We start from the raw sequence: 15,976 nt of genomic DNA, 5'->3' as shown, positions 1-15,976 counted from the left end.
AGAAGTTTCTGTCTCTCGTAGGTATTGATACATAGAGGCATATATGTGTATATTTTCTTTTCTTTTTTTTTTTTTCTTTATTTGTGTGTGTTATTTCTGTTGCGCAGTACCTACTTAGGTACTTAAAAATGTGAGTTTTCATGCTGTTATATAGCTTTTTTTTCTGAAGGAAAACAAACTTCTGTGTTTTTTGTTTTTCACCATTTCTCCAGGACTCTGGATCGATTTGGAAATGTCCTACAATGGGTCCTTTCTGATGACTCTCGAGACCAAAATGAATTTGACCAAATTAGGTAAAGAGCCTCTTGTTGAAGTCCTGAAGGTTGGAGAAATTGGCAAAGAAGGGTAAGGGGCTATATATGAATTTATTCATCCTACCCTGGGGAATTGACCTGTGTCCCACCCTCCTTCACCTTTGGGAAGCAGGTTTGGTGTGTCATGGCCTTGGGTGTGCACAGGCATGCATGTAACATGCTTCCCTACCACAGGCAATGGAACCCAGGTTTCACCTCTCAGTGCCTCTGAGCACACAGTTTTGATTCTGCCTTGCAGGCTCCAACCAGCGGGGCAGGCTCGAAGCTCAGTGAACAGCTCTAGATAAGCTCCTCCTCTTTGCAGCCACAAACAGCAATTGTGTGGGCCGGCCAGGCTAAGGCCCCTAGGGGGACAGTCTGCTCTCATCTGAGAGTCAGAATCCTTTATAATTAGCCCATTGATTTGGGGGTGGGGGCACGCGAGGGTGCTCCTGAAGCTTCTTTTGCTTCCTGAAGCATTTGCTTCTCCCCAAATGTCGTCGTATTGATTTGCTTTGTAAACGCCTCTCTTTGTAGACAAGCTTGCATCTGCTGCCCAGAGTTTGTCTGGTTTGGTAAATATTCCAGGCTTGCAAGCTAGTTGATGACACTTGCTTTTTTGACCTTAAATGCCTAGAATGGGTAAGCTGGTCATTAGCCACTCCTGATGGGGCCATTAAAATTCTATTTATACAAGCTCCAGATGCTGTTTGGATGGTTGGGCTATGCTGCTCACATCTGTAGCCCCTCAGCGGGAACTTACAGGCCAGTGCCAGAGGCCCCAGGACCCACCTTCACAGACTAAATAGAGGCATGAGATGTTTGGCTTTGCTGTGAAACTGAGCCGATGATGCTTCCCATCACTTGTGGCAGACGCAGGTGGGGCAGCCGGGTCACTCTCGAGACTGCCGCTACCTCGATTAGTTGTACCAATGAAGCGACCCTCTTTTCATTATTGGAGACTTTCACCGCCTATATGCAATCTAACCTTTCTCTGTGCTGTTTTCCTTCCGTTTTTCTGCCCTTTGTTAAAATGTGTTTGGACTCGGGCCTGTGTGGATTCCACTTGCTGGTGAGTGGTGTTCCTCAACTCTCCTTGTGGCATATTCCATACCCTGTGAGTGCTGAGTCTTGTCGGGCCCGTTGCCACCACTGAAACGCTTTGTCCTTCCATGTTGTTCCCGGTCACAAAGGCACAGTGTGTAGACCAGAGAGGCTTGAGATCAGGACATTTAAGAGGCTCTCCTGGCAGCTAAGGTCTTAACAGTTTCCCAACTGGTACTGTCAGGGGGCCCTGATAAGTTCTTGAGGGAGTCAGGCCCTTCTGTCCCTGCACACAGCCACACACAGCCAGGCTCCTGATCACCAAGCATGGACCAGCTCCTCTAAAGGGAAGCAAACCAGGAGCTTGATTGTAGGATCAACCCTGTGCTGGTCAAAATTTCAGAGACCTTTGGAAGGAGGGAGCTTGGTAGCGATTAGGGCTTCGGCCCCCCCCATCCCTGCATCCCCTGTCTAGAGGCAGCTGCTGTTGGACTCTGGATGCTTGGTCAGTTCTCAATGAGCAGAGGTGGGAGGGAAGCTGCTGGGCTTCACCTGACGGTGTGGAGGACAGAAGATTCCTCTTTTGGCAGGAGGGGGAAATCATATTTATTTTCTAATATGCTTTCAGGAGCCATTTTTACCCTCCTATAGGCTCCGCTATGAAGTGTTTTTTGCCTTTTCCTTGGGACTGTTAAACTGGATGTCATGGTGGAAGTGACTGAACTTTAATTTTAAAAGCAAGGAAAAATACAGCCGCAAAGCACTTCATGTGGGAGGAAAGGCCTAGGTAAAAAATGGATCTTTTTTGCATAAAAGATCCCTTTGGGAATTGGCAAGCTCCAAATCTTTCTCCCAGAAAAAGTCTCCCCGGTACCATTGGGCTTCAAGTTTCTGGAAGCATCCAGAGCCTCTAAGCCCCTTTGTCCCTCTCCCAATCCCAGAAATGCCCTTGGAAGCTACCTGGCATCATCCTGAGTGGAAAAGAACTGTGGGGGAGAGAGAAGGGGTGAGCGAGAGGAGAGTGTATTTCTGTGGAACCCCTGGAGGAGTGAGAGGGACCAACCAGTGGCTGTAGCCTTGCCCCTGCCCGCTCCCTGGGGCTCCTTTTCACACACTGCTGTGAAGCCCTGTTGCTTGCTTCTCAGTCTCCCTTCAAAAGGACAATGACTGCACCTAAGGACTGTCAGTTCCCGACACTGAGGTGTTTGCTCACCGAGTTCAGGCTGCACCGTTCTGGAACACACCAGCTCTGCGTGTCTGGCAAACGTGTGGAGCCGCTTCTTCAGATGTTCTGAGCATCAGCCCCTCAGAGCAGCCACCTCAATGGGTTACTTTACATGACTGTATCTTCTTGGCTGAGAGCATCTTTTGGAGCCCCCCATTTAAAAAAAAAAATTCCTCCAGCATCTGGGGCTTTCTTTTATCTCTCCTGCATGGCAGAAGACCATCCTGCTCTGCAGATGAATTGGATCTTTGAGAAGTCACTAGACATCATTCAGAGGCGATGATCATTACGAAACCAAGAAATAAAATGTTTAGTCTAAGATTGAGGCCAGGGCCAAGTCACTTTTTCTTTTCTTTTCTTTTTTTTTTTGGTATTTGGGCCACACCCAGTGGTACTCAGGGGTTACTCCTGGCTGTCTGCTCAGAAATAATTCCTGGCAGGCACGGGGGACTATATGGACACCGGGATTCGAACCAACCACCTTAGGTTCTGGATTGGCTGCTTGCAAGGCAAACGCCACTGTGCTGTCTCTCCGGGCCCCAAGTCACTTTTTCTTACGTGTCAGATGTGAGACACATTTCCAGAAAATTTTGACAGAGGCAGCAACTGGAGTAGACCTTTGTAGGTTGCTCTTGAAAAAACTAGCACATTTGTCAGAATTCTAAGGTGTGTGTTTAAAAACCAGGTTTGCATGTGTGTGTGTGTGTGCGCACGCGTGCGCGTGTGTGCTCTTGCACATCCTGTATGTGAGTGTGTAGTATGTCTTGCTGAGATCAGACACTGAGATCATAAGGTTCACATTCAGTTTTGAAACTGAATGCTGGGCTGGGGAGACGGCTCAGAGGTCTTGAGCTAATATTATTTTGCATGTAACGAAGTCCAAGTTCATACCTCTCCCACCTCCATCCCCCTGCCACTGCAAGTCACACCTAAGTACAGAGCTAGGAGTGACACACACCCCCAAAAAACTAACAAACCACTGAATATAAAATAATAACAATAATAAGCTGAATATCCACCAGATATTTGGCCACACATTTAGTCAGTGCACCGGGGCTGATTAAAACAGCCACTCATGCCAAGAATAAGAGGCGCCGTTGGTTGAATGGCAGAATCACTTGTCATCTGACTGCTTTAACGGCAGCATTATCAGAATAATTAACTGTAAACCACAGAGTCAGGAGTGCCTCCGGCGGCACAGACTATTCAGGAACCCCAACTTTCACCCCAATGTTGAGCCGTGGGCGTCTTCTGCTCAGCTCGGAGGCGACCAGATGCCACAGAGTGGTGGGGTGCAGAGCTCAACAAGAGCTAGCGGCTCAGCGGGTCTCACTTGGGTGCAGAGCAGCCTCTGTGCTGTGAGAACAGGCCCCTTCCCTGCAGCACAGGCCTGAGTGCTAGGAAGTCCTGGGGGAGAGGGAGAGTAAGGCAGGATCTGAGGGGTGGTTTGGGCATTTATTTCCACCCCTGGCTTTTTTCATCTCCAGTTAAAAGGTCTGGGAGCTGACTCAAGGCTAGAGCGTAGGCTTGGCAAGTCGGAGCAAGAGTTCGATCCCCAGCCCTGCCCGGTGCATACGTTCAACCCCAAGCTCTGTCAGAAACTACCCCTGAGCACTGAGAAGAGCCCCAGGTTCACTGCAAGGGAAAGGACCCAGTTGAGGTTTTCTGAGGATGCCTTGGCCGGAGGGGAAGCTCTGCAGGAGCTTCCTGTGTGCGTTTCTACAGGTGGAGGAGCAAAGTAGGCTAGGAGCCGTCCCTGGGCCAGAGGGGGCCCCCTCGAAGGCTGCACTCAGGCCTGCCGGGGGAAGCATCTGACAGCCAGCTTGGAGTAGGCCCCAGGCTTCCTCTGGGTCCTCTTACTGCTACTCCTGTTTCAGGGGCGGAGACTGGCTCTGCCCTCCCGGGCTGGACTTTACTGGGGCCCTTGGGTGTCCTTGGCCAGAGAGGATTGTTCCGGTTTGCTCAGGGAAAGTGACTGTTGGCCCCAGGTCTCCTCCCTAGTTGGCAGGACAGTCTTTGTTCCTGCTACAGTCAAGAGGACAGTGGGTTGCCTCCTCGTTCACCTCCGGTCCCTGCGCCTTTGTAAGGCCACAACCAAGCCACAGGGGCATCTGTTGTAGGGTGAATTTTGCAGGGGACCTGACAGGATGGCTGGCATTTCTAGTCACCTCAGAGATCAGCTTCTCTCAGCTGATCTCTCAGTTCACTTGCTCCTGAGAGGCCCTTGACCTTTGCCCCTAGTGGGTTGATTCTCTGACCCTCAGGAGCAGGAACAGGAGTGGGCTGCGGGCCATGACAGCACAGGAAAGGGCTTTTTGAGTCACTTGGCGAGAGTTAAGGAAGCATGAGCAGTTGAACGTACGGGTCATGTCTGAGCGTCCCTGTCCCCAACCTCTGTGTGGGGCGCCCTGTGGCCCATGTCCTCATCACCTCCCCATCATCACCCTGCCATTCACCCTCCACTCAGCTGTTGCACCACTCACAGTCGCTGTCCTGCCTTCCTTCACTGCCCGTTTGTGATGCATGTACAGAAGGGCCTCTTCCAGACCTCTCCCCTTGGGACTTAGGGGAGCAGGTTGGTCCCAGGACTCTTGAATCGGGCCTTGGGGTGGTGCAGGGGACAGGGAGAGGTGGTGCAGGGGACAGGGAGAATGGGGCCGGCCAGCAGTGGCATGGCATGGGGTTCGGAACAGAGCCTGGGGCTGACTCTTTTCTTTCAGTTGCAGGCCCAGGGCCTACTGTCTGGCCGACAGCGACGAGGAGTCCTCCAGTGCTGGCTCCTCTGATGAAGATGATGCCCCAGAGCCCAGCACTGGCGATAAACCACTTCTCCCGGGAACTGAAGGGTAAGTGGATGGAGCTTTCAGGGGCCTCAGGAGTGTGCTTTTCCCCTGCCCCCAAGATCTTTTCACGTTGAGTGAGTCACTTTTGTGTTAATAACCCAGGCTCCAAACCCCAAAGGCAAAGACCTGAGGGTCAAGGTTCAAATGGTTTTGCTCAACCAGACCTGCAGAGCTGGATCCCATAGTAGGTAGTGCGACAGCGCCCTCTGGTGCTCAGAAGAGGACATTGCTGCCCTCCAGTCCTCTCAATTGTTTTTGTTTTTGTTGTTTGGGGGGCTTACAGCCCAGCGTCGCTTAGATTATTGCTGACTCTAAGCTTAGGAATCAGTCTTGGCAAGTTCAGGGGACTATATGGGATACCAAGGATTGAACCCAGGATGGCCTTGTGCAAGGCAAGCACCCCACCTACAGTGCTCTCTGTAGCACTCTGGACTCTCATTTGTTTATTGGGCTGAGTCCCCCTCAACCCGAATTAGCACCAGAGTTTAGAGCTCCCATCTGGCTGGCCTGCATGGTCACAGGGTCAGAGGCTAGTGTTCCACATGGACTGGCACGAACCACGCCTACAGGGGTGCACATCTTGGTGTCATCATCACGTATTGTAGGCTCCACACACCAATGTGTAGCCCTTCTTCACAATAGTGATTCAGGGGAAGAGGGGGTCAGTTTAAAAACTAATCGAAACTTTCAGGAGACTTGGGGAGTGCATTTTGAAATGCTGATCGCAGATTACGTGTGAAGGCCCCTTTTGTCTCTCGCATAAACAGTAGGATACTCAATTATGGCAGCCTCTCCATAAGGACCTTATAGTTACTGAAAGTAAGTTTAAAGAACCATGGGGCCGGAGAAATAGCATGGAAGTAAGGCATTTGCCTTGAATGCAGAAGGACAGTGGTTCAAATCCTGGCATCCCATATGGTCCTTCGAGCCTGCCAGGAGCGATTTCTGAGTGTAGAGCCAGGACTCAGGACTCAGCACCCCTGAGTGCTGCTGGGTATTACCCAAAAACCAAAAAAAAAAAAAAAAAAGTTTAAAGAACCTCAAATTATATGATTCAGAAGCCATTTTTGAACCAGCTCACTTTTGAAAGTCTACTGAAGATGAAAAGAGAATCCTGACATTTGAGGACTTGGTACTAAAGTTTGTATAGAGAGAGGGGACAGTGATAGATAGTACTGTGGGTAGGACAGTTGCCTTGCATGCAGCTGACCCTGGTTCTATCCCCAGCATTCCAGCATTCCTGAGTGCAAAGCCAGGGATAACTCCTGAGTATCACCAAGTGTGGCCCAAAACTCCCTCAATATAAAAAATAAATAGGCTAGAGTGATAGCATAGCAGTAAGGTGTTTGTCTTGCATGCGGCCGACCTTGGACGGACCCTGGATTGATACCCGGCATCCCATATGGTCCCCTGAGCCTGCCACGAGTGATTTCTTTTCATTTTTTCTTTTCTTTTTATCTTTCTCCCCCTCCCACCCATCCAGGAGTTATTTCTGAGTGCAGAACCAGGAATAACCCCTGACACCACTGGGCATGGCCCCCAAACTAAGCTTAATGCTAGTGATTTAAAATATGTCTGCTGAACTGGAAAGATAGTACAGGGGATACAATGCTTGCCTTATACCTGACTGACCCAGTTCAATCTCCAGTACCACAAGGAGGGGAGAGTTTTAACCTTAAGAATTGCTTTTCTCTGCACACACAGACACCACTCTGAAACTGTGGAGAATTTTACAAAGCAAGTACAAAGCAGATGCCTACGATGCTGGCCTGTTGGAACACACATCAGCTTGAGTAGCATTTTCCCTTAGCATTTCTCAGCCCTTTACAAAGCTCAGAGTCACTGTGACAGAACTAAAGGGCAGGCATCAGTCACTGTACTCCTGTCTTGGGGTACAGCATGAGTCCCCGTTTTGTGGTAGAGAGGAGGACTCACTCTCACAGAACCTGCATTTGTATTCAGAATCTGATGGCCAGCTAGTATGAAGTGGGGTTAGAGGATATGGCCTGAAAACGTTGGACCCTTATCCAGACTACAGCTTTGTCTGATTTAACACCTCCATCGGGGTTATGATGGCCAGCGCTGGTCAGCAGTATATGGGGGTTTAGTGTATCACAGTGTATGGTGTTCACTGCAGGGAAAAGCCTGCTATGCCCCATCCTGAGAACACTGGTACCCGTGAGTGAAAAGCTCCAGACTAAAAGAGTAAAGTGGACGGAGATTCCAGTTCTGAAGGGCCTGTGTTTACTGATTCCTGTTTATGTCCCTCACTTAAAGGTATGTGGGAGGCCATCGAACAAGCAAGATTATGAGGTTTGTCGATAAAATTACCAAATCGAAATATTTCCAAAAAGCTACAGAGACGGAGTTCATTAAAAAGAAGATCGAAGAAGTGTCCAACACGCCCTTGCTGCTAACCGTGGAAGTACAGGAATGTCGGGGAACCCTGGCAGTCAACATTCCACCTCCCCCAACCGACCGGATCTGGTGCGTAGGGCTCTCTCCCAGCCGTTCCCCTTGGGGATCCCAAAGGCTTCCGCCTGTCTATACTACTGGGATTAGGGGCAAGTCCCTTCTGTGGGGCAGAAGTGTTTTCCACAAATACTTTTCAGAGAACCTTACTTTAGTGGTAAAGTCAGTTCTCCTGTGATTTGTTCACATTCAAGATTCATCTTCTCACACTAGGAAAGGCTCTGGTCAAATGGACATTGGGGGGCCAGAGCGGTGGCGCAAGCGGTAGGGCATTTGCCTTGCTAACCTAGTCGTCCCAGATGGTGCCCCAAGCCAGGAGCAATTTCTGAGCGCATAGCCAGGAGTAACCCCTGAGCATCACCAGATAGCCAGGAGTAACCCCTGAGCATCACCAGGTGTGGCCTCAAAACAAAACAAATAAAATGGACATTGAGAAGGTAGAAGTTTCAGGCAGGAGCTGTTCTTGATCTTCCTCTAAAGCAGCCCATTCCAGCCAGAGCAGCTGCTTTGACATTTCTTGCTTTGCCCAACCCAAGGAAGCAACTGTACCCCACAGTGAGTCCATAGCATCAAAGTAAAAGGATGCTCAGCCTCACCGCTGAAATTTGGGACTTGAGGGTCCAATCCAAGGTTGGGAACCACTGACCTAAATTATTCGTTCTGGGTCTAACAGCAAAAGAAAATTGCTGTCTGTGAACCTCAGTCTTCAAATGATGCCTAGGGGCCAGAGAGATAGCACATTGATAGGGCCTTTGCCTTGCATATGGCTGTCCTGGGAGGGACCAGGTTTCATTCCTGGTTCGATTCCTGGCATACCACATGGTCCCCCAGCCTACCAGGGGCGATTTCTGAGTGCAGAGCCAGGAGTAGCCCCCGAGCACCGCTGGGTGTGGCCCAAAAGCCAATCAATCAATATAAATAAAGTTTAAAAAATAAATAAATAAATAAATAAAATGATACCCAGGTCAGGAATGTACTTTGGTGGGTACAAAGACTGCATCAAACCCCATTGTGCTACCAATGACACACAGGAGACAGCATAGTTCTTTCACAGCCTGAATCCATGAGGCTTGCAGAGATTATTAGAAGAGTCTGATTATCATTTATTTGATGGTGATTGTGTACTTCCCTGGTAATAACTATCTCTTTAGATTTTCACTTTACAAAAATATTACTTTACAAAAGTAATATTCTTGATTAAAAAAAAGTGAAACTGGAAAAAAATAAAAGTAATGTCTATAATCTTCTTACCCCCAAGCTACCACTTAATACCTTGTCTTGGACTTCTTACCTAATTACTTTTTTCATCAAGAGTTCATTCAAGGAGGCCGGAGAGATAGCATGGAGGTAAGGCATTTGCCTTTCATGCAGAAGGTCATTGGTTCAAATCCTGGCATCCCGTATGGTCCCCAGTGCCTGCCAGGAGCAATTTCTGAGTATGGAGCCAGGAATAACCCCTGAGTACTGCCGGGTGTGACTCCCCCCCCCCCCCAAAAAAAAAACCCGGGGCCGGGCGGTGGCGCTGGAGGTAAGGTGCCTGCCTTGCCTGCGCTAACCTAGGACGGACCGCGGTTCGATCCCCCGGTGCCCCATATGGTCCCCCAAGAAGCCAGGAGCAACTTCTGAGCGCATAGCCAGGAGTAACCCCTGAGCGTCACAGGGTGTGGCCCAAAAACAAAAAAAAAAAAAAAAACCCACAAGACTTCATACAAGGGAGAATAAAAGAACAAATAAAGCAAAAAAAATTAAATAAATAAAAGAGTTCATACAATTTTGGGGCTCAGCACGGAGAGCGTTTTACCTTGCACCCAGCCAGCCTGGATTTGATCCCCAGCATCCCATATGGTCCCCTGAGCCTGCCAGGAATGTTTCCTGAGTGCAGACTCAGAAATCAGGAGTTCCCTGAACATTGCCAGTGTGGCCTCTTCAAAACCAAACAAAAAACGAGTTGAGGGCCGGAGAGATAGCATGGAGGTAAGGCGTTTGCCCTTCATGCAGGAGGTCATCAGTTCAAATCCCGGCGCCCCATATGGTCCCCCGTGCCTGCCAGGAGCAATTTCTGAGCCTGGAGCCAGGAATAACCCCTGAGCACTGCCGGGTGTGACCCAAAAACCACAAAAACAAAAACAAAAACAAAAAACGAGTTGATAAAATTCTTCCTCTTCAAGTTTTAAGATCAGTCAACTATTCCTGCCAGAGCTCAATAGAAGGTAAAATTAGCAGAGGGTTTTTTGTTGTTGTTGTTGTTTTGTTTGTTTTTTCAGTTTTTTTTTTTTTTTTTTTTTTTAGTTTTTGGGTCACACCTGGCAGCGCTCAGAAATCACTCCTGGCAGGCTCGGGGGACCATATGGGATGCCGGAATTTGAACCATTGTCCTTCTGCATGCAAGGCAAATGTCCTACCTCCATGCTATCTATCCGGCCACAATTAGAGGTTTTTTGTTTGTTTGTTTTGTTTTGGGGCCACACCCGGCAGTGCTCAGGGGCTACTCCTGGCTATCTGCTCAGAAATAGCTCCTGGCAGGCACGGGGGACCATATGGGACCCTGAGATTCGAACCAACCACCTTAGATCCTGGGTCAGCTGCTTTCAAGGCAAACACCGCTGTGCTATCTCTCTACCTACCCCCCCCCCATTAGAGTTTTATCTAGAATTTTACTAGTAGCACCTCAAATGCTGCTCTTGGTTACCTATCCACAAAGGTAGGCATCGATCCTCCATGTATTTCAAAACCTTCCAGCAATTTCTCTCTCTGGAGGACACCTGGCTGGCTGGGGTCACCTTGGCTCAAAGTTTCACTCTAGCTAAGTAAGCAGCTTTCGGCCACTGCCCCTCTGTAAGCCCTGACATTTTCATTGTATTTTATAAATCTGGTTCACTCTGTACTGAAATTTGTGGGTGGCTAGAGAGCAAGGAGGCTGCCTGTCTGGCAGTTCTCAGGCTGGTTGATTGCCCTAGGAAGAAGGTAAGTGTGGAATGCAGAACTGATAGCAGCTTGGAGGACAGGTCTTCATTCTGGTACACTGAGAACAGAAAGGGTTGCACATTTTTGTTTGTTTGTTTTGGTTTTTGGGTCACACCCAGCAGCACTCAGGGGTTACTCCTGGCTCTATGCTCAGAAATCGCTCCTGGTGGGCTCGGGAGACCATATGGGATTCAAACACCATCTTCTGCATGCAAGGCAAATGCCTTACCTCCATGCTATCTCTCCGGCCCCTGGCCTGCACCTTTCTCATGGCCTGTCCTGGGCTGAGACAGAACAGGCAGTGTCCAAATTTCCCTCTTTGCCTTTGCACTTGTATATTGGGTCTTATGATGTACCCTACACTGCTGTATACAGCAAAATGAAGAAGAAATGCCCAGGTGATGGATCTTCCCAGTGGCCAATCCTAACTCAGTACTGTTGGGTCTGTTTTCACCTCACAGGGAGCTGCCCTAGCAAACCCCGGCATCATCCTGCATGCTGAGTGCACTCCCAGGGTGCAGCCTAAAGTGCACAGGCGGCACCTGCAAGTGTGTGCGACCCTAATCCTCACAACAGCCAAGGGAAAGGGGCACAGGAAAGGAGAAACAAAAAGGAGGAAACTATCTAGTCATTACAGGCCTGCACTGGTTTCCAGGGTCGCAGCAATTGCCCAAATAATTATTACAGTGTGAGACTCTTTTCCAAGGGAATTTCGAGCTCAGGGGACATTTAAGTAGCAATAAAGCCACTGTCTGTGTCATTAAGGAATGTTTGTTATTGATAAGTGTCCACTTGCTTCTTTTTGTCTCTAAATGTGTTTGTGTCCTTCGAAAAGGTACGGTTTCGGAAGCCACCATATGTAGAGCTGAAAGCTCGGCCAAACTTGGAGAGAGAGAAGTGACTTTAGTTCATGTGACAGACTGGATAGAAAAGAAACTGGAGCAAAGAGTTCCAGGTATGCCTACACTGCCATCTGGGGGTTCGGTGGGTGTGTGTCGTGTCTGCAACGCAAAGGGCTGAGTCCTGCCTCTGTGCTGAAGGGTCCCTTCTGGTAGAGCTTAGAAAGGGGCCATATGGAGTACCAGGATTGAAGCAGGTAGGCAGCATGCAGAACAGGCGCCCTAGCTTTATGCTAGTGCTCCAGCCCCCTATTAAGTCATTCTGCATCCCACCACCAGAAGCTCAGAGACTTCTTTCCTATTGTTTGTAGAGGGTCACTCCAGCAGTGCTCAAGGTGTGCTTCTGGGAATCAAACCTGGCCTTCTTTAAGCTGTTTTCCCAACCTCTTGCTGCTTCCCCTCTGAGAAGTTGAAAACCAACTGCTTTCCTAGGGTTTTGCTTTTATCATTTTGTGTGTTTTGGGTGGTGGGGTGGGCAGTAGGTAATCAGATCCCTCAACATGTCTTTCTGTATACTTCGTGTTTGGGGCCACACCCAGCAGTGCTGGCCAGCACCCTAGAAGGGACTCATAGGACCACGTATGGCCTCTGGGATCAAACCCAGGCAGCTGCTTGCAAGGCGAGCCTCCTGCCCTCTGTACTCTCTGAGACCACTGTTGATGGTTTTGGGGGAGAAGGCTGCAAGGGTGGACTGCTTAATCACAGTTCACTGATGTTGAAGTTTTTCTTAGGCAAAGCATCTGAGGTTGGGTGGAAGTGGGGAACACTTATTCTAATAATACTGGGATTTAGATGGACAAATTTCTTTGGAATATGTTCTGCGGCAGTCACTTCAAAATACTCAGAGCATTTAAGACAATTCTATTAACATTGAATAGTAATTAGAGTCATTTTTGATCATGTCCAATGAACTCAAACGCTGTTTCTGCCTTAAGCGAACTTACTGAATTCCTGTATTCTTACACTGATGACTCTACTAACTTAGAATATAAATGGTTTAGAACTTGCTTAGAGTATGTGGGAATGTGGTGACATGTCTGTTGTCTTATTGCTTCGTGACCAAACATTCTTCCATGTGGTTTTTCTCTTCTCACAGAAAGTCTTTGTCATGCCAAACATGGACGATGTTTATGCTCCTGGATGCACTCAGCCATGGACCCTCGCTCTGCTTCCTGCCTTCTCAAAGACCCGCCTGCAGAGGCGGACTGACAGCTGTAAGGGGCAAGGAGCTGGCAGTCCAGTATTGAGGTCTAGTTCAACTGTGGGGTTCATGGCAGCCATCTGCAGTAGCACTGGCCTCTCCCGTGCCACAGCTTCTGCCCTCTGCCCGCTGGTGCCCATCCCACTGAGGTGTCACCCTGCACCCATTGGCTGCACTGCCTGTTGCAAAGCTTTGACTCCACTAAGACTTTGGGAGCACGTCTTGGAGGGTCCAGAAGTCACAAACCACTCACTTGGCAGCAGCACTAAAGCACATGAAGAGCAAAACTGTACTAGAGGCTTCCAAGGACTTCATTCTTCCTCTCCTCTGGCAGCAAATGCACAAATGGTACTTTTCACTCCTAGTTTGGGGGTGCCACCATTCTCTCCTAGGAGTAGCAATGTGGCAGAGCAGGGGTAGGGGGTAGGTAGGGAGTGGAATGTTGTAAAACCATCAGTGAGATCCACATAGCAACTTTTTCATATTCAAGTGTGCATTTTGGGAGCAAGTAGCCATAGAACACACAAACTCGGGTGAGACAGTGGGCCTAGCCACCAACATTGAGGGCAAAGCCATGAGATCAAACCATTCCAACAAGCCTTTTACCAATGAGGTACAATCCTGGTTGCTAATTCCAAACGTTTTTTCCCAGAGCATTCATTTGAGGAAATGTCAAGAGGCATTATCCCAGAAGCTATGTAGTACCCCTTCATAGTCTGGATAATCCTGTGGGCAGTTTCCTTTCCTGATGGCCAAAAGGGGAAAGTAAGACCCAATTTTGCTCGACTTCAAACACTACATATATCCCCACACAATGTGTGACCTTTCATGTTGCCAAGTTTCTTTTGTATGTTTGTGTCATAACGTAGTTTACAAGTTTTGGGGGCTCCAGTTGTTTTGTTCTGCATTGAAAAGATCCACTGAACTGCATTCAACATCAAAATTACCTTGGCTCTTGGTAATTCACATCTGTGGACAAAGCTAATAGTGATGTTTTTTTAAACAGCACCTTGCCTGAATGACTTTAAAGAAATTAATATATTGAAAAAAATATATTTGAACCCTCCCTTCATTGTTATCATTAAAACATGACTTCACCAGGCCATTCAGTGGGCGAGCTCCTTTCTCATTGGGTAGTATTCTGGTCACTAACCCGTGAATTAAGTAGTCGAGGGCTTGGGCCTAGGTACAGTACACACTACCCTTTAAGATGTGAGGGTGGGGGCCCGGAGAGATAGCAGAGCGGCATTTGCCTTGCAAGCAGCCGATCCAGGACCAAAGGTGGTTGGTTCGGATCCCGGTGTCCCATATGGTCCCCCGTGCCTGCCAGGGTGCTATTTCTGAGCAGACAGCCAGGAGTAACCCCTGAGACACACGCAGGGTGTGGCCCCAAAACCAAAAAAAGATCTGAGGGTGGATAATCGCCTGCCCGTTGGTTTAAGTCTAGAAGAGACCCAACTCAACAGGTGACCTGTGCTAAGAGCCGGAGCAGTCATCAATTCCTTAAGGGCAAATATTTGGAATTCCCCTAACCAGCCTGAGGATATAAACTGCAGTTTATACTTTAAGGTCCAAGCAGTTTTAAACTGCTGCTCCTTGCTTTGGCATTTAAAAACCACATTTAAAAAGTCCACATCTAAGGTCAGACCTTCCAACTGCAGTAATCTGAGGACCTAGCTCCTGCATTGGACCAGCAAATGTAACACAATTCCCCAGGTTAACCCTGCTACTCTAGAGCTGAAACAAAACGCTGCAAGGCCTCAGGGGCACATGCTTGCAGCCCCACCAGATTCACACCTATTCCCACGGGATGACCCCGAGCAAAGAAAGGACCCGCGCACCTATGCTGGGCATGGGGGTCACCCCCATCTTGGGATGGAGGCCCCAACCCTGGGCACACTTGGCCCCCAGCAATGCCGGCTGGGGGTGTCGCTCGCGGTTAAAAGGGCCGCCGGCGAGGGGGGCTGGCGGCCCCAGTTATGCGCGAGCCAATGCTCTGGCGCTGCAGCCTGACCCCCGGGGCCACGCACAGGCGTCCCGGGGGCTCAAAGGCAGCGCGGGACGACACAAAAAACAGGACACCAAAGTCACATCAAAGCATTTTATTTTACTGGGGTGTGGGGGAATCTTCAGGGGAGGATAAGCCGATGTCCTCGGCGAGCCGGGATCTGCAAAGCAAAACCGAAAGAAAGGGAGGTGAATGGCTGGGGGTTCGAGGACTCGCTCCTCCAGGCCGCAGCGGCTGTCGCGGCCCGGCTCAGATTTCTGTTCGCATCACCAGCATCAGCAGTCTAACACGTGCTTTGATTGGGAATGTCATCACCGCAGGCCGCCCACCCTCTCCCCCAAGGGTCCCCAGCCCCCCCCCCCCCCCCCCATGATGGGCTACCCAACGACTACAGAACAAACTCACCTCCGGACCCTAAGGCCGCAGAAAGAACGAACAGGCCGCTCGCCTTTTATTTAAAAGAACAGACCGGAAGTAGAAGGGCGGGCTTTGCCACTCCTGGCCAATAGCGAGTAGAGTTCTGGACACGTGCACGGAAACTGACTTGACAGGCCTTGTTTCGGCGAGTCCTCCAAAGTATAGAGTGGTCGCATAACGACCATAGAGATGCGTCCAGGAAAGAATAGGAGTCACGTGGGATCGTAAATTCTTGTCAATTTCTCTTGTGCTATCGCCCCTTGGTAATCAGTTCTGCTTTGGGCAAAGCTGGGAGGGCTTTAAAACGGCAGGAAGGTTCTTTGAGATATCCTGTGCCAGAAACGAGGCTAGGCCCTGAAGAGGCGAAGGTAAACAAAATTTAGTCGCGTTCAAAATAGCTCCTTTAGAGAATCTTGTGTTTGAAAGTAGACAGGTGAGAAAACAAATGGCAACTTCGTGACAGATTTGCTCCATGACCTGGTTCACTTCTCTGAGTGAAACTCTCAGTTTCTGAAAAATAGGCATATTCCACCAAAGTTATCAAAGTATTAATGGATATTGTCAGTTGCCATTGGAAGTGAACTCTAGATTGCAGTATTTTAATAAGTGT

At 49.1% G+C, this 15,976-nt stretch overlaps 1 protein-coding gene and 2 non-coding genes across 3 annotated transcripts in view; 1 reads left to right on the top strand and 2 right to left on the bottom strand.

Moving 5' to 3' along the window:
• Window positions 1–14,046, top strand: part of TEX2 (testis expressed 2) — a 138,927-nt gene extending 124,881 nt beyond the window's left edge. The window contains 7 exon segments of the mRNA XM_049781646.1: window positions 213–345; window positions 5,283–5,408; window positions 7,683–7,896; window positions 11,677–11,719; window positions 11,722–11,789; window positions 12,837–12,870; window positions 12,873–14,046. Coding sequence (XP_049637603.1) covers window positions 213–345; window positions 5,283–5,408; window positions 7,683–7,896; window positions 11,677–11,719; window positions 11,722–11,789; window positions 12,837–12,870; window positions 12,873–12,949 — 695 coding nt within the window. The 3' untranslated portion in view covers window positions 12,950–14,046.
• Window positions 14,047–14,865: 819 nt separating this feature from the next.
• Window positions 14,866–14,999, bottom strand: LOC126033028 (small nucleolar RNA SNORA76). Its single transcript, XR_007504190.1, has one exon. It is a non-coding gene; the product is annotated as a small nucleolar RNA SNORA76 (small nucleolar RNA).
• A 197-nt stretch (window positions 15,000–15,196) lies between these two features.
• LOC126030558 (small nucleolar RNA SNORD104) lies at window positions 15,197–15,267 on the bottom strand. The gene has a single exon (XR_007503138.1). It is a non-coding gene; the product is annotated as a small nucleolar RNA SNORD104 (small nucleolar RNA).
• Between the last annotated feature and the right edge of the window lie 709 nt (window positions 15,268–15,976).

The sequence above is a fragment of the Suncus etruscus genome, chromosome 1 (genome assembly GCF_024139225.1).
Source record: "Suncus etruscus isolate mSunEtr1 chromosome 1, mSunEtr1.pri.cur, whole genome shotgun sequence".
Lineage (NCBI taxonomy): Eukaryota > Metazoa > Chordata > Mammalia > Eulipotyphla > Soricidae > Suncus > Suncus etruscus.
Note: the sequence above shows the minus strand (reverse complement) of the source record. Positions and strands in the feature narration are given on the sequence as shown.